We start from the raw sequence: 18,502 nt of genomic DNA, 5'->3' as shown, positions 1-18,502 counted from the left end.
AAACTGCTCTGGACAACTATCAAAAATTGTGTGGCGGGAAGCCCAATATTTAAAAATGCAAAAATAAAAGGAGGAAAGTATGTTACTAGTGCAAGACATTTCAAAACAACATATCTCAGAATAGTGTCTGTAGAATTAAAGTTTCCCTTTTTTAGTTATGAGTCTGATTTCTGTCTGCACATATCCTTTTATTGCTGTCTCTTGTGGACATAAACAATTTCCTAAGAGAATAACATTGCATTAAGTAATCCTTTCATTGCTGTCCATCAAATTTATAAGGTGGGGGGAAAATCTCTCTTCATTAGAGGCTATGAATGAAAATGTTTGCAATGTTCTTAAAGGGGATCCAAGTCTATCTAAAAATAACTGGGAAGGTTGGGTTGTTGTTTTTTTATTCTGCATTACAGGAATACTCTCCTTAATACTCTTGCTTGACAAGATACTCTTTTCCATTCAGGCAGAAGGGTACCATTGCCTATACAATTTTAGAACAGCACTGACCCGTAACAAAATGTATCTAGAAAAATAGTTAATCTTGTCTGTAGATGCATCAGTGTAGTTTTTAACGGCATTTGCTTTATCCTGTTGACAGCACCTTGGCTCCTTGTCATACTGTTACTTGGCATATATAGACCCACATGTAAATATAAATTAGTTTCTTATGGGTCTACAGAAGTAGACCCATAAGAAAACAATTTTGAAATGGTTTCTTCCTTTGATCCCAAGTTGTAATTGCCAACAGTCTAATATAAGAGGCTGCTTGAACAAATTAGGGCAATGAAAGACTAAGTGCTGCTGATTATATGGAATGCTAAAAACAACTCTCCTCACAATAGTTGCTTTCTTAAATACAGTCTTTCTGGGGGCTTCAGTGCAAGAACTTTTACGGTTTATTTAAATGAGACAAAACCAATGCTTTGTTTTAAAGAAATGTTTAATGTGGAATATTAACAGTTTCATTATTTATCTGATGTTCCCCTGCTTTTGTCCCTCTGGAATTCAAGATGGCATTCTTTCCTTCGTTCCTTTGTATTTGGTGTAAGTACTTCACAAGGGATATGACATCTGTTAACATGGGGTCAGACATTATTGGTTTGCAGATGAAACCTAGTTATATATCTTGACCCAGGCTGAACAGGAGATATGATAGAGGTCATATCCCGGTGTCTACTGACTGTTGGGATGTAGATGGGGAAAAACAAACTCAGCCTTAATCTGAGCAAGACAAAGAAGCTGTGGATACAGAAATGTTCTGATTTCACGAATATTCAACCTGTAGTTCTGCATGGGGCTTCTCTATGGGACTGCACTTTTTCTTGCAGAAATGGTTTGTAATCTAGACCTCTTGATTCACAGAACAAGTGGCAGCTGCTGATAAGGAGGTTTTTGCAGAGTTATCTTGTGCCAGTCACAACCATTCCTGGAACATCCCTGACCTTGTAGCAATTACTCATGTCTTCGACATCTCTGGATTAGTATAATTCACTAAAGAGGTTTTGCCCTTGGAGACAACTTTAAACTTCCAAGTGGTCCTGAATGCATCTGGCTCCAATAGTGATGGAGTATGGAAGCTACCCCATGTACAGTGTTTTTTTGGTGAGACCGGTCTATCAGGACAACCTGGTCTACCCAAATATAAGACAGAGCATACTGTCTCTGCTTTCACCTTTCAGTCCCAATCCAGGTGCCTTTGCAGGCAGTCACTTTCGCAACAAACTAAATATAAATTCTACCCCATGTACAGTTACAGTCTGCTTTATTGCATGGTTATTAGTTTACACTGATTATTAATTTGCTTTCAGCTGTAGTAAGAAGGCACCAGTTGTCACCTTTAAAGCTCTACATGGCTCAAGAGCTGTATATGAAGTCACATTTTTCAGTGATTTCTGCATAACCAATAATATTAAATAGGGGAGACTCTCTGCAGGTCTCTTCTTTAAGGAATGTCAAAAGCCCAAAGTGAAGGCTTCTCAATGGCAGCCCCTTTCCCAAAATCAAATTAGCACCCACCTTGTTATGTTTTAGGAAAGCCACTATATCCTGGCTTTTCAAGACAATCCTTTGGGTGGAACTGTTAGGAACTATAATCCCCCCATCCTGAGTTTCTAATCTGTTTGCTCCTTGTGTGCCAAACTTTTTGTAATTACAACTGCAACTTTTATTTTTAACCTCTTTTATAACAAGAAAATATAAGATGTTCATTGTCTTGGATTGGGGTAACATAAATATGCCTCATTAATTCAGTAAACATGTTTTGTTAAAGATAAGAGTTTTCCTGTTTATAGTAGTAAGGGAAAATGCTGCAATATTGAGTTCATGCATTCCCCAAGTCCCCATTTCAACATGTTGTTTGAACCCAGCCATTTGGATTGCAATCCACAGTTTACAATAGCACTTGACTTTGGTTTATTTTGTATGTTGTGGTTAATCATGGTTTAGTATGATAAGCAAGACTGTCCATTATGATCTGAGAAAGAATTCTAAACTGAAGATAGTAGTTTTCTAGTTTTCCCATGTAATTTCTACTTGTCCAGGACTAAATTGTGAAAGCCAAGCTTTCAAATAGCCTGTCATCAAATCAGAGCATAGTGATGTAGCACAAATAATTACAAGCTTCAACTTGTAACTGTGAGGTTCCAGTCTATTCACAAGATAGTCAAACTCCCAATTTATTGAAAATATGAATGGAATGGCAAAAGAAAATAACGAAAATAAACAATGTTGTGGCCTTATGTGCTATAAAGTTGGCACTGTACTTGTGCAGTGGAAGGATAATAATGGTTCCTGTGTGTTAAATTACACCATTCTACTAAAGCAGATTCTCCATTATTTTCTCCAGTATGATGCTATCCAAAAATGTTCAGAAGAATGTGGAAGGAATTGGAGTTCTATATATCTGGGTGGCCATCAAGATTAGGAATGCTAGAAAACTATTTAATTTATAAACTTCAAAGATAAAAATATAGAATGAGAATGTTACTTTTAAAGTGTAGTATTCTCTTCTCTATTTTTACATAACTTGCCCATTCTATGGATTTTTAATAGGTAAAGCCCATTTCTACAAGCAGACAATATTTATAACTTTTTAAGTCCTGAACACAAATCCAGGCATGTTAAATTAAGATTAAAACCAAGCATTATACAACATGTATTGTTAAGAAACATTCTCACAATGCCAAAAAAAATCTATTTAGAATTCCTCATCCACACAGTCTATCGGTCCTGGCAGCAGTGTCAGGTACTGATAAGGGGAAATGATGATTATAATCTACTTTTAATTCTTAAATAGGGATGTACAATACACAGTGTTCAAAGCTTGCTACCATATTGAAAATTTTAATTTTATAAAAGAGGCAAATTATTAAATATGTTAGATAGAATTGTATTTACTTAATTTAAAACAAATTGCATTTTATCTTACTGTTTGCACGCCATTCAAAGCCACATACAGTTCTTGGTTCAAAAAAGTACCGGTATTTAAACTTAGATGTCTTAAACATTCCACGATTCTAGATTTTTCATACCTTTGATCTGTAAGTTTTCAAATCAGTATGAAATAACAGAAGATATAAGACTTCTATATTTGCCATGCAACTGGCAAATCAACATTAAAAATATGGTAATTTTGATATTCTACAGAAAAATATATCTGAAAGGTATTCAGTCTTCAGATATGGACTCAGCTACAAATGGCTTTTCAGAAAGTCAGATGGCTATGCAAAAGTTTACTAATATAGGGCAAATTTCTGCAAAGTAATAATTCTATATACAGCAACTGTGAGATAGAATATGTACATACTATGATTTAAAAGCCAGTCTGCATGGATCAAGACTTTTTATTCCTTTCCTTTTAATAAAAAACTAGAATTTAAGTACTTTAAGTACCGTAGATTATGTTTTTTAACTGCAGAAAGCAGGATCATTTTGCAGTACCTAGAGAACATGTTTCTCCATTACTTGTAAATAAGGGATTGCATTTGTTTTTAAAATTATAGAATTAATCCACCCATCTACTGCATTTATAAACAAAGCCACCAAAAAAGATTAGTGCTTTGTACTAAACTCTAGATAATTAACTAAATCATGTTTCTCCCAAACTTTAAATAAATTACCTCAATAATAGTCCTGAGGATCTTTTGCTAACGAGATTAAATCAAGTAATTTAATGTGGACTAAGCAACAGCTAGAACAGGCTGAAACCTGATATACAAATAGTAGTCAAGAATATTGATTTGCTGAAAAACTATCAGAAATTATTCACATGAAAGTCAGCCTTCTGTGGCTCAGGTATATTTGCATATGATGCATCCCTGAACCATAGGCAAAATGCTTTATTATATTACAAAAATATGGTAAAATACTTGCTAATTGACAAAACCAACTGTTAATATGACTCCATTTCTTTTTCTCTGTTTTATGAAGGTTTAAATGCAAATGTTTGATGGTATCACTATTCATTCTATATGTACTGTTTTTATTCTGCCAAATTCAAAATAATGATATAAAGGACTTCCATGTATCCAGTCAGATTTAAATCCAGATTATCCAGTATCATGTGCATTTTATTTATAACCCATTGTGTTAAAGATAAATATAGTTATCTGACTTTCCTGAATTATTATCCAAGTACCATCTTTCATTAAATAAATGTATGTGATAACAACATAAGAGAAAGCGTTGTCTATTGTATTGTAATTATTTTAAGGGAGCTTTAAGATACATGTACTTTTTCTCATAAAAATACTTTGCACAATATATCAACGTGGACATATATTTATATTACACTTAATTTTACTTAACAGTAATATAAATTTGATATGAATCAATTATTGAGGAAGGCTTTTCTTCATTAAATGTTTTCAGGCAGAAGTTGGAAAGCCATCTCTTGTGAATGTTTCAGTTTGGTTTCCTTCACAAAACAGGGGTGCATCCAGTGGCCAAGTGTTAGTTCCAATTTTTTCTGGGCTTTTTCAAAGTTACCTAGTCAGCTACTGTGAAAATTTATACTAGAAAGGCCTGCAGTCCAAACCAGCATTTTTTTCCTTTTGTTTTTAATTCTATGCATGCTCACTACCATCCTAGCCATTTGGGAGAAGACCTACTGAACACAGCAGGCCAAGATGAACTGATTTCTATCTGGCAGTGACACTAATCAGCATATTTAATTTTGCTCAAAATAGCGCCTATTTATTCCAATCACATTTCCACAAAAATCCAACAACTGATTGCCACTATCCCTTGGCGCCTTGTGCCTATTGCTGGACACAACGGCAACTGTAACGGAGTAATTCAAACAGGCATTAAATGTCTTGGCATGCCTATAAGGGGCTACCCGATTTGACCTGCCAAAATCCAGATGGCCGCTGTACGGCAGCAAGGAGAGATCGAAATCCCTCATTCGTTCCTGTTGTGATTGAGTGTGACAGAGTGTGTGTGTGAGAGAGAGAATGATATAGTGACAGACTGTGAGAGAGAGACGAGAGAAAGTGAGTGAGTGTGTGTGTGTGTGTGTGTGTGTGTGTGTGAGAGAGAGAGAGAGAGTTACGTCGCAGCCTCCCTCTCCTTTCCTGTTTTGCGACATCGCGGGGCGAGGAAGCCGGTCAGCTCTGCTGGTTGCCGCCTGGCCCATCTGCAACTCCAGGCTCGCCAGCCCACTTCCTCCCTCGTTCCTTTCGCCCGCCCCCCCGTCGCTAGCGGGGCAACCGGCACGGACCCTCGCCGTCGTCCCCTCACGCACTCCGTGTCACTGGCAAGCAAGAGCTTCCTCTCAGCGTTGCCACGCCGCTCAGCTGACTGAGGAGCACGTTCGGAAGCAGCGGCGGCAACTGCTGCCACTGCTGAGTTTAGGAGTACAGGAGCACTCCGGCAGCGGCGGCGGCAACAGCAGGAGCAGCCGCCGCCGCCCGGAGGCTCGCGGCGCAGTAAGCGACAAAGCCAGAGTTCCCGTCTCCCGTTCCCTTTCGCGTCACACGCGCGGGCGCGCGCGTACGGGCGCGCGCAGCCTCCCGAACTCTAGGCCGCCCGCCTCCCCGCGCGCGCCTGCACGCACAACATATACACATATACAGACACACACACCTCCGCGCGCGCCCGCGCACCCCCGCTCGTCATCACCTTCGTCGTTTCCAATCCCTTTCTCGTAGTCGCGCGAGCTTCCACAGCCGAGTCGCCTCCTCCTCCGCCGCCGCCGTCGCCTCCCCCCCTCCCCTCCGGTTGTGTGGCTCCAGCACTCTCCGCATCTCGGACTGTCACTCCGGTGAGAGAGGTTGTTCGCATAAACCCCCGTTCTAAGAGACCTTCGCTTCCTTCGAGAGAGAAAGAGACAGAGAGACCAAGGCCGGCATGTCCGGACAACAGCCGCAACAACTGCCGGCGACGGCTCCTCTGGCGCCGAGCAACCCGAGTCCTTCGCCGGCCTCGGCCGCGCTTCTCCTTCACCCGCCGCCGCCGCCGCCGCCACCGCCGGCCACTTCGGCCCCGCCGCCTCCTCCTCCTCCGCCCGCCGTAGCGGCGGCGGCCACGACGACGACGACGGCGGCAACAACAGTCTCGCCTGTCTCCTCAGCTGGGCCCATGTCTGCCGGGAGCGGCAGTAGCGCCCCGGCCCCTTTCCCTCACTGCGGCGATCCAGCCCTCAACGAGCAAGAGAAAGAGCTCAAGCGGCGCCTTAAGCGGCTCTATCCGGCCGTGGACGAGCAGGAAACGCCGCTCCCTCGCTCTTGGAGCCCGAAAGACAAATTCAGCTACATCGGCCTCTCACAGAACAACCTGCGTGTCCACTACAAAGGTGAGGGGGTGTGGGAAGGTGAGGGGGCGACGGACAAGGCCGAGGCCAGCCCGCTTCGCTCTCCGGCCTTCCCTCCGGCAGAGAGGGAGAGAGAGAGACGCCCAAGGCAGGCAGCCGAGCAGATTGTGTGACAGGATGGTCGACAGGAGGCCGGAGGTTGTCGACCTCTTCCACTGTCTAGAGAACGAAACCCCGACCCGAGTATTTCCAGGTCGACCCCCGCCCCTAAAACATCCACCCCGGTTCGGCCAGCAAAGCCCCCCCCCCATACCTCCCAACCCCCCTTGGCACCCGCCGCTGTCGATGGACGACACCCCGCTTCTTCGTGCATCATTTTTTGTTTCCACCTTCAGCAGACAATACTGACGCCACCACAGTCTCTCCGTTGCCCACTTCCCAAAAAGACCGAATGGCATCTTCTTTCTCCCTTCTGACAATCAACCCTGTTTTTGACGCCTTTTGTTTTGTTTTGGTGGTTTTTTGTGTGTTTATTATTTTTTTTGTTCTGCGCTCTCCCTTGATTTCCTTTCTGCCCCATCTATCTTCACCTTCGGTAACTTCGTTCCTCTCCACCGGATTAAGAGCAATCGGGCCTGTTCTTTTAAGGGAACTAGGCCTGGGATTAGCTTCTTTTTAAACCTGATACTCCATCTCTAAAAAAAACAAACCCATCCCTGGTTTTCTTTTCTTAACCTGGGAGGAAACGTTTTAGAAGCAATCGATGGGTGGGGGGGAGGAGGAGAAATGTTAAAAAATAGAACAACAGGAAACAAATCTCATTGGGTCCTCTTGAGAAAAAGTTAGGAAGCTAAGTAGACTCCCTCTCAGCTTCGTTTTTTTTTTTTTCATCTTCCAAATATTGGGACGCTTGGATGAGCCTTTATTTTCTGATTGTGGGTGATGTGGGGAGAAGGAATATATAAAGTGTCATTTTCTTCAGAAGTGATTATTTCTCTTGTTGAATAACAACTTGGGGTCAGGGGAGGAGAAAGCAAGTCAGTCAGTGTGACGTGTCCAATTAAAAATAACCGGTTAGGGCAAGAAATATGTTTGTTTAGCAATAGAGTAAAGGTCAGCAGAAGTTGGAAGAATAAATGTAAAACTTTTAAACAGGTAAAAATGAAGAAAGAAAACCTTTTGTTTTGTACATTCATCCTGCATGATGGTAAACATTAGCTGCAATATTAGCTAATGAAAAATTAATTGCTTCAAATTTGTTTCTAATACATGTTGAATTTATCTTCCTTCTTCTGATGTTAATATCAGGAAGTAAAGAGGCAAAAACTGATGTACAACAGAAGCTATATTTTCTGTTGTGCTGAAATCATTTGGGACAGTTCATGTTTCCTTCTGCATTTTAGATTTATACATGTACACACACTCCACACATACATTCATTCATCTAAAATGGAATAGGAAAGCAAGATAGACTTAAATGAAGCAAGATAAAAAAGAAGACAACTGATTATTGTAGGAAAAGACTCATCTATTCTTAACTTCTGAACTTATGAAGCACAGGCTTTGGAAAAAATTATGCTTGTATGTATGTATGTATATATGTATGTGTGTGTGTGTACACACACCACACACACACCGAAACAGGAGCACTTTGCCTAGAATGCAGAAAAATGAAAACAAATAAGGATCTATTATGTATAGCTTCTGATTTATAGCTTAGTACACAGAAAATATGAAATTCTCAATATTTAGATATCAGCATGCATCTTTCACAAAAAGTGGTACAGTGTCCTGATATGCTGACAGTCCCTTTAAGCACTTGAAGAAGTTTCTTTGTTTTGATGCTGAATTCCTACATCGTGAAATAATATTTTTAAGTTCAAGCATAAATATTTAGATAGGAGTTTGGAGTTTTCCAAGCCAAGTTTTTCTTTGGATGACTCTTTTGTATGTTGTATGGTAGTACTATAGTGCATATTTGAAATATGTAACAATTTAATGATTCAAAGATAAAGTACTAAACTATCACTAACCTAAATGAGAATAATGTTCGAGCTTACATATTTCTTTATCCCTGTGAGAAAGACTATAAGTCATTGCCTCCATTTATATTAATTGCAACTTTTTATATCATCAAAGGCCAGATCAACTTGTGTCTATCTTAGTTATGACCAGAAATATTCAGAATTTGAGAGAGTTGTGAATCTATGCTCACTTACCATAATCATACTATAGGATTTGGGAGAGATGCTAAACTGCAGAAAAACTAAAATAGTAACGGATGGTTTTGAGTTCCTTGCACCCTTGCTGAACAATGAGTTGATAGCAAGGGGGAAGGTAGAGGCTAAAATTGTTCGGTTAACCATGATTTATGTACTGTTAAGTCTGAAAAGTGCTTAACTTCCTATGGATTTGAGCATTGAGTTAATATGCTCATTATGATTTGCATTGTTAATCAGGAAATATACTTTGAGAATAATTTGCAGCTATTCCATATTCTTTATTTTATTTTGTATAATGTTTTTTGTGTGATATTTTATTAATATAGTATGTAGTTTGGCTTAATATAAAAGTATAATAGTGGTTTATTTCTTTTTCTGCAATGCTCAAAAATAGTTTCAGTTCAGAAAATTTAGATTGAGCTGATTTCACCTATAGAGAAATAGAAATAAAGCTACATAATTCATTATTCATAACTATGAATCATTAATAATTACTGTAATTCAAACATAGATTTAATGACTTGAGGATCTATATAGAGAAGAATATTGAAGATTTGACTATATAGATACCTTTTGAATTTTTTCTTAGAAAAAGTATACTTGGAGAGATAAAATGAAAAATCATTTCAGTTCAAACAGGTATTAAGTCCCAAAGAGACAATTGGCGAGGTCATCTTTTCCAGTCTTAGGTAAAATTCTCAAATATAAAGAATAATTCTTCATGCAGACAGTTTTGCTGTATAAACTACATTATGCACCAAGACAAATTCCTTGTATGTCCAATCACTCTTGGCCAATAAAAAAAATCTATTCTATTCTATTCTATTCTATTCTATTCTATTCTATTCTATTCTATTCTATTCTATTCTATAGTAGTGTGAAACACCATATATTAAAAGGTAATGGAAAAAGATATTTAGAAAACTTGTGTAACAACTAAAAACTAGAAAATGAAGGATTAACTTATTTAGAAGAGGAAGGCATTGTATTTTTATATATAATAACATTTTGAATAAGTTCAATAATAAATTTAGCTGTTTTGTTATTAGTTACATAAACTTAGCATTTTAAAACTATAATAAATGTTCCACTAAACTATAAGTAGATTTTTCAAAGTGATTCTACAGTAATAAGATTATGTGGGAACCACACAAACTGTTTTTCTATAAATGTCTCTACTAATTTTCAGATAGCTGAAATGCAACTGCTCCTGATTAAAACCATCCCAGCTGAACATTAACTTATATTGAACTATATTATAGCCATGTTGCTTATTATCTTTTCATAGCTTAATTACAAATTTAAAATATTTGTTATTGCTTAACCCAGACTGCATATGGATTTGAATGGATAGCAATGTCATTTTCCCCCTGTTCCTTCTCTTGCATAAATATACCACTTAAAATGTGAACTGAATATTGCTCATTCAATCCTATATTTTAGTGGGCTGTTTGCTATATTTTGGTTTTCTAGCATCAGATATGATTATTTGTATAAGAGTTTAACTCTGCATTAACATTTGTTTTGTTTTAACTTTTTAAAAACTATTATTCTACTGTGAGAAAAGAATGTACATTTATAATTTACCATAGGACATATACAACCTATGCCAGCATAAAATAATGTGGTATAAAATTTGTATTTCAATTGCTAAGCCCTATTTTGATAGTTGGTTCTATACCTATTGTTTAAATGCAGGACAAAGTAAAGAAAGTGATTGGTGGATTCCCATAGATTACTTTCTCCTTCCACTTAACGTTACCTGCCAATGGGGAAAAATATCATTCGCTTTCCCTGATTTGGAGAAAATGGTTTGAATGAGATTGAACAAGTTTAGACAAGTGCTTGAGTAGTTTAGTTTTTTGTCCGATTATGCAACTAACAAGTCTAAGGTGTCATGGCATTGGAGCCTGTTAGACAGATTACTTCTGGATACAGATCTAGCACTTTTATGAAAAAACCGTAAACCTATATCTAAAATTAATCCTGATAAATTACACCACACTAATAGAAAAAGAACATAGGATGAAGCAGGAGGGACAATCAATAGCAAGCAAAATGTTCATCCTGAGTGCTGCAAGGGACTATCAGTGTTGGTATGTAGATATCCCGAAGTAGCCATAGAGCCAGAATGTTTTAGCAATATAGCATTTCCACACCATCAGCATCATAAAAGTACAGCTTCATGAACCTTTTATTGGCAGAAGCAATGGAAAACCTGCAATGCATACAATGGTGACAGCAACATACAATTAGTAGGTAGAAATCATTCTTTTTCCCCAGCCTTTTAACTCAACCTTCTGAGCAATTAAAAGACTAGCAATCCCTTTATAAGGACCTTATGTAGGGCCTGATAAACACTTCAAAAAGTACCAATCAGGCGATTCAAGAGAAGATACATATGGAAATACACATACAGTGTACATTGGTACTCTAAATTACTTTGAAACTTGTCGAATTTGATACTCAACACATTTTGACATGAAAATTTTGTCCTGGTACTCATGGTATTCAACGCACAAGCTAGAACTTGTCAGTGTTGGCTGCCTTTTAACTCTACATTATTCCTTATGGGGAAAAAATTGTTTGGTACTCATTGTTTTTGGTACTCATTGTGCCTCCCAGAACCAGTTAACGATAAGTACCAAGGTACCACTGTATTTTTAACACATACATAGAATCATGTCAAATGTAATCACTGGTTTCAAATCTTATGCAGGTGTCTAAATAATCTTATATCTGTAAAACTATTTAGCCATGATTAATCTTATTTACTGGTTTGAGAGTTTGTTTTTTTTTAGTAAATACTAAGAACAGATGTCTTTCTGGAGAATAAAAGAAAAAATAATATTTCATTACAGAGAAGTAGTAAAATATCCAGTCTTCACTTTAATGAAACTAATGTTAAACTCCTTGTAAATTTCTTTAGGTAGAAGGAAATGCTTGTAAATTAACCATTGTTTTAATACAAGTGTTTTACAAATGGATCTTTTGTTTTCTAGTCAAAATGATGATGAAAATGATGATGATTTATTAAATTTGTATAACACCCAACTTCCAACTAATCAGGGCAATTCACAAGGAAAAAAATACAGTAGGCAAAAGTAAAAGAAAGATGTATGACAGAAATTGATCCGAAACAAAAGAGAACAATAAAACTATTGAATCCTAAGGGGGACCTTGCCAAATGCCTGGACATAGACACATGTCTACAAGATCTTCAAAAGTAAAATGGAGGACCATCCCAATTTCAGGGGGACCTCATTGCAGAAGACAGGCCACCACTAAACTGAATGCATGTTTCTAGGGTTCCAAAATGTCACATATACTTGATTCTGTAGCTGTTTTATTAATGAATACATTGTCTTCAATTTCTAGAATATAATTTAATATATTTTTCACAGGCCATGGGAAAACTCCAAAAGATGCTGCTTCTGTTCGCGCCACTCACCCCATACCTGCTGCTTGTGGAATATATTATTTTGAAGTAAAAATTGTCAGTAAAGGAAGAGATGGGTAAGATTTTCATAAGATTTTCATATTGTTGCGAATACATTTTGGTTTGTACAGGCTGACATTTTAATGAAAAATTAGTGAAGTGCATGCAATTGCAGTTTCTAATTTTCTCCATAAATTTAAAGATATTGTTTAGTTTATTCAACTGAAGAATTGTTATAGGCTGACATTGTTCATTTCTTTCAATCATCAATTTCTGTATAGTCCAGAGAAATCAAATACTTGGCCTACTTACATTACAAACAAATTCCTTTTGTTTCCCTTGGTAATTTAATATAGAACACTGTTAAATTAATAGTATGCATACTACCAGACCACTTCTAGATTAAAATAGAAATCTTCATTTCTGCTTTCTGATAGTGGTCTAGTAAATTCAAATTTAATAACTTTGTGGCTCATGTGAAATAACCTAATGCAGCTACAATTTCAAAATCCTGATTTCTTTGATTCAGTTTATCTTGGTCTATAGAAGAGTAGACAGTTCCAACTACCTGAAAAACCAAAGCAGGCTTTGCAAAACATGATGATAATCATGCTCCAAAAGTGAATAAGTCTAGGGCAGGGGTGTCAAACTCAAGGCAGTGCTTAAATCTGGCCCCTGGGCCGGCCTGGAAATAGCAAGGGACCAGTCCGTCGTGCCTCTGGCAGCCAAAACAGGGCACAGGGGGGCTGCACGTGGCACCCATGCAGCCCGTTTTTGGCCTGGATGGCAGGGCTGGTATTCACTTACCTTCGCTGCCAGTTCACTGCGTCACCTCTGCGCATGCGCAGAGCATCAGAAACGTGGATAAATGGGATGTGAATATGGCCGGTGGGTGGGCGGAGCCATCCACAGCCACCGCTGCCAGTTCACCCGAACCAGATAAAACCGGCTGAATACCACCACTGCTGGACGGCCTCCTGAAGTACTTTGCCGGGCAAAATGGGCTACGCAGGGGCCATGTGCGAGCTGCCCATGCCCCGTTTTGGCAGGCAAAGTGCTTCAGGAGGCCATCCAGGCCGAAAACAGGGTGCGCAGGCCTCCTGCACCCCATTTTGGCCAGCAAAGTGCTGCAGGAGCCTGTCCAAGGTGAAAACGGGTGGCGAAAACGCCCCCACCTGCTCACGGAGGAGAACTACAATGCTGATCTGGCCCTTGAAGAAATCCAGTTTTCAGACCCCTGGTCTAGGGCCTTTTTTATAGAATAGGAGTTTTAAGGAGTCAAATTAGGTTTTGTAAAGATCTGCAAATGTCTATGGAGATTCTCAATCATCCTGGTCATGGTTATCATGCCTTTTGGTAAAAGCACATTTAAGATAAACATCCGCAACATCTTTCTATACAATTTCTGAAACTGCAAGTCTGTAATTTTCTATTCATATATGAATATACAGTCCAGATTTGGACAGTATACTACAGTTAAATGTAGATTCATTTGTGGCTAAGTATGTTGTGTAAACCATGCAATTGGATTAGTTTAGTAAACTATAGTTAAATAATAGATTAATTTTTGGAATAAAATTAGCTGTATCTTAATGTGATTGTAATGATGAATACAGACTAATATGCTATATAACTAATTAATAATATGATAAAATTGTGTAAATCATGTTAGCATGTTGGAGGAGATAAATACTTCCTCATTCCGTGGTTGGCAATCTGGACTTCATTTAATTAACTACAGACTTCAGCTGATTCCCAGTAAGACAGAATGACTGAGGTGGGCCCCTCTGTACTCAGGAGTTTATCATCTTTGAATAGGGTTGCTCTGACCCAGACAGACTCAGTGCATAACTTGAACCTCTTGAACTCATGGCTTCTGCTCAAAAAGCTGGTGGTGGCTGTAGCCAGGAGGACCTTTGCCCAACTCCATGTTGTGCTCCAATTACACCCTTTTCTGGACAGAGCTTCTACTCTCAATCACACCTCCCCTGGTCATCTCCTGATTGGATTATTGCAATACACACTACAATAATGTAGGGGCTACCTCTGAAAAGAATCCAGAAGGTTCAACTGGTGCAGATGCAGGTACGTGAGCCATACTGGTTGCCCGACGAAGGGCTCATACAACACCCTTACTCCGCAAACTGCACTGGATACCAGTTTGCTTCTGGGTCCAATTTAAGGTATTGGTCATCACCTATAAAACCCTACATGGCATAGGATCAGGTTACATCCAGAATTGGCTCCATCCAATCTCATCAGTCTGTCTCACTCAAAAAGACAGGGAAGGTATGCTACAGACCTGTCTGTAGCAAAGAATTTCGACTGGTGGGGTCCAGGAAAAGAGCCTCACTTTGTGGAACATCCTGCTACCAGAGGTGAAGAAAGTCCTCAGTCTCTTAGTCTTCTGCAAAGGGAGCAAAATTTGGCTCTGCATCCTTGCATGGGGGCAACCATGGGACTGGTTAGTGCCTTTAGAGCCCCTCCACTTGTAATAATCCAATGTTAAATGACCATTTTAGGATTTTTTTCCCTTTTGATGTTTGTCATTCTATAATTTCAAAGTTTTTAACCCTAATTTAATTTTAACGTTACTTTTTATATGTTGTTTTATGTATCAATTATATTGTACACCTCCCAGAGACCCTTTTTGAATGAGATGAGTGATTTAGAAATATGAAATATAAAGAAATAAGAAATAATTCCCCCTACTTTTGAGTGTCTATGGAGATCCTCAATCATCCATGTCATGATTGTCCCAAAGATGCTTGTCCAAAAGGCAACTGGACTTTCATTCCTTTTGAGGAATGTGATAATATGAGAGTTTATATTTGTGATATTGATAGAGTAAATATAGTCAGGTTATAAATATTTTTAACAGTTGAATTTTTAATGCAATTCTTAAAAATGTATACACTGGATGGGATGTACTGTTTTTTTTTAAAAAAAATAGAACGGGAGCAGGTGGGATTAAAGTACACAGGAAGCTTTAAATTATTATTTACTATCTCTGTAGATGTTTGATACATATAGGTGAAATAATTTTTATTTATTTATCACATTTTTAAATGGCCTGTTCGCCCTCCATAATAACATTTCTTGTCAAGAATTCTTTGAATTTAGTTATAAAATGACTATATAATAATAATGTTAAAATCCAGCTCTATATTCTGTGTATGTGTGTGTATCTTGGAGTGAATGTTGAATCCTAAAAATTTTTTGGCAAGAATATAGAAGTGGCTTGCCATTGCCTTCTTTCTAGGTCTGAGAGAGAATGAGTAGCTCAAGATCACCAGCCACCTTTGTGCCTAAAGTAGGATTAAAACTCAAATTTCCCCAGTTTCTTACCTGGTACCTTAACCACTACCCCAAACTGGATCTCAGTTACATCTAAAAAAGAAAGTTAAACATTGGTCGTCCTCCCATTTGGATTTCAATAACAGCCAGAATCACATTTTACAGAAGTTAACTTCAAATGAGCCATGGTCTCAGAGCGTAACCAAAATTCTGTGTTTTAACCTGTCTCTATTAATTGTCCCTGTTTAGAGATCATGCAGAACAGAGCAGTACAAAAGTTGGAAGGGACCTAGGAGCAGTGGTGAAATCCAATTTTTTTTTACTATCGGTTCTGTGGGCGTGGCTTGGTGGGCATGGCAGGGGAAGGATACTGCAAAATCTCCAATCCCACCCCACTCCAGGGGAAGGATACTGCAAAATCCCCATTCCTTCCCCACTCCTGGGGGAAGGATATTGCAAAATCTCCATTCCCACCCCACTCGGGGGCCAGCCAGAGGTGGTATTTGCCGGTTCTTCGAACTACTCAAAATTTCCGCTACCGGTTCTCTAGAACCTGTCAGAACCTGCTGGATTTCACCCCTGCCTTGGAGGCCTTCTAGTCCAACCCCCTGCTCAAGCAGGAGACCCTATACTAGTGATAGCTAACCTTTTCTGGACTGAGTACCCAAAGCGCTCATGCTTGCCGAACCCCCAAAATGCAATGCGGGTGTGCCCCCCCGCATGCACATGCAGGCCCCCACATGCCCCTGCATGCACATGTGCCCGCATACACCTTCCTGTGCATGCGCGCATATCACCACACATGACCCCACATGCATGGCAGAGACCCCAAGACCAGCTGAAGATATTGAAGAGTACTGGGCCCAAACAGAACCTTACTTTAACCCTCTGCTTCCTTCCTTCCATGTAGATGTAGTTCCATTAAGGGCTAAACACAGTGTGGTTTGTCAGCCAATTACAAATACATCTGGCGGTGATGCTATCTATCTCACATTTTTTCTAGTTTACCAAGAAGTAGGTTGTGCTCTATTTTGTCAAATGCCTTACTGAAATCCAAATATACTATATCCACAACATTTCACTGGTCCACTAATTTAGTCACTTTGTCAAAGAATGAAATAAGATTTGTTTGGCATGATCTGTTTCTGACAAACCCATGTTGGCTTCTGGTTATAACTGCATGCTTCTAGTTGTTCACAAATCGGTTGCTTGATTATCTTTGCCAGGATCTTCCCAGGTATTGATGTCAGGCTGATTGGTCTATAGTTTCCTGGATCTATTTTTTTCCCTTTTTTGAAGATGGGAATCACATCTGGTAATTCCCTGGTGCTCCAGGATCTTTGAAAGATATGATTCGATGGTTCCAAGATCACGTCTGTCAGCTCCTTCTGGGATCTAATCCATCAGTCCCAGTGATTTGAATTCATCTAGAATGGACAGGCATTCTCTTACCATTTTCTTGCCTATTTCAATTTGAATTCCTTGGCTGTCTTTTACTGTTTTGTTTTTGGTAGGTTGGGCTATTTTTTCTTTTTGTGTGAAGACAGATGCAAAGAAAAAATTAAGCAGCTCTGCTTTCTCCCTGCTGACGGTCACTTCCTTTCAATCTTCTCCCATTAGTGGGCCAATTGTTTCTTCGACTTTTTTCTTGTTTTTTTATATGTTGAAAGAAACTTTTAAAGTTATTTTTGACATTTGTTGCAAGTTTTAGATCATTCTGAGCCTTAGCTTTCCTGACTTAATCTTTGCAAATTTAGGCTATATGCTGGTATTCTGCCTTAGTTATGTGTCCCTCTTTCCATTTTTTATACTTATTCTTTTTGTCTTTTAGTTTATCAGAGAGTTCTTTGTGCAACCATGCTAAACTCTGTCACATGCAAATGCACTTTACAATGCTTGTCTTTTGCTATATTAAACCATCACTAATGCCAATAGTAATATGTGATAAGATATATCTGAGCAGCCAGTAGTACAAATTGTGGATATAATAAATTAATTTCAGAAAGTCCATTCCTTATAGTTTTCTCTGATTGAAATAGTATATTTTCAGCTTAGTATCTTAATATCTTAGTAGATATTTAGAATGAAGGTCTGATACTTTTTAACTCCACGTCTCAATTATATTCATTGGTTTATTTTATTAGTTTACTTGCAATGGAAATTTGAGTTCTGCATTATTAGAAAATTAGACTAGAACATCTGAGTGACAGAATTTCAGAAGGGATTTCATTATTCCATCTCTAATATAGAAATGAAAATAGGCTCTAGATGCTTTGCCATTTTCATTTGTGGGGCGAATCAGTGGTTTGTTTGTTTTTTTAATAGCCATTAAAGAAATATCACAGTGTTATACAATTAGTTTAATGTAATTTTATTATGGATCCAGTTATACTATGTTTTATAAAATATAAAGCTTGCATCAATTTTTAAAATCCTTTGAGTTATTGTAAACACAATTTGAGCTAGGAAAACCTGTGGAATTATTTAGCTAAAATTGAAGAGTAATATGAAGATGGGTAATATTAAATATAATTTTGGAACAAAGAGTTGCAGTAATCAGTATGAACAAATCATGACAAAGAGTCTTAAAGAGTATAATGTTTCTTCTAATTTTGAGATGATTCAACAAAAGATTACTATTTATTGGGCATCAGAGAATGTCCAAATGCTGGCTGCAAATTTTATTGTTTAAAAATGAAAAATTATGTAACAGTAACTACTGATATGGCTCCTTCACTATTGTCCCGGTTTTGTTTGATAGCCATAATATTGTTAATAAGGTTTTGGGGAAAATAATGT

At 38.3% G+C, this 18,502-nt stretch overlaps 1 protein-coding gene across 1 annotated transcript in view; it reads left to right on the top strand.

Annotated features, from left to right (window-relative positions):
• Positions 1-6,190: 6,190 nt before the first annotated feature.
• RANBP9 (RAN binding protein 9) overlaps positions 6,191-18,502 on the top strand; it is a 40,772-nt gene continuing 28,460 nt past the window's right edge. Inside the window, exons 1-2 of the mRNA XM_070940675.1 lie at positions 6,191-6,787; positions 12,372-12,483. Of these exons, the coding sequence (XP_070796776.1) occupies positions 6,343-6,787; positions 12,372-12,483 (557 nt within the window). The 5' untranslated portion in view covers positions 6,191-6,342. The remainder of the gene's footprint in view (positions 6,788-12,371; positions 12,484-18,502) is intronic.

This window comes from Pituophis catenifer, unplaced genomic scaffold (genome assembly GCF_029215685.1).
Source record: "Pituophis catenifer annectens isolate HBS135680 unplaced genomic scaffold, rPitCat1.0.hap2 SCAF_3, whole genome shotgun sequence".
NCBI classification, from domain to species: Eukaryota; Metazoa; Chordata; class Lepidosauria; order Squamata; family Colubridae; genus Pituophis; species Pituophis catenifer.
Note: the sequence above shows the minus strand (reverse complement) of the source record. Positions and strands in the feature narration are given on the sequence as shown.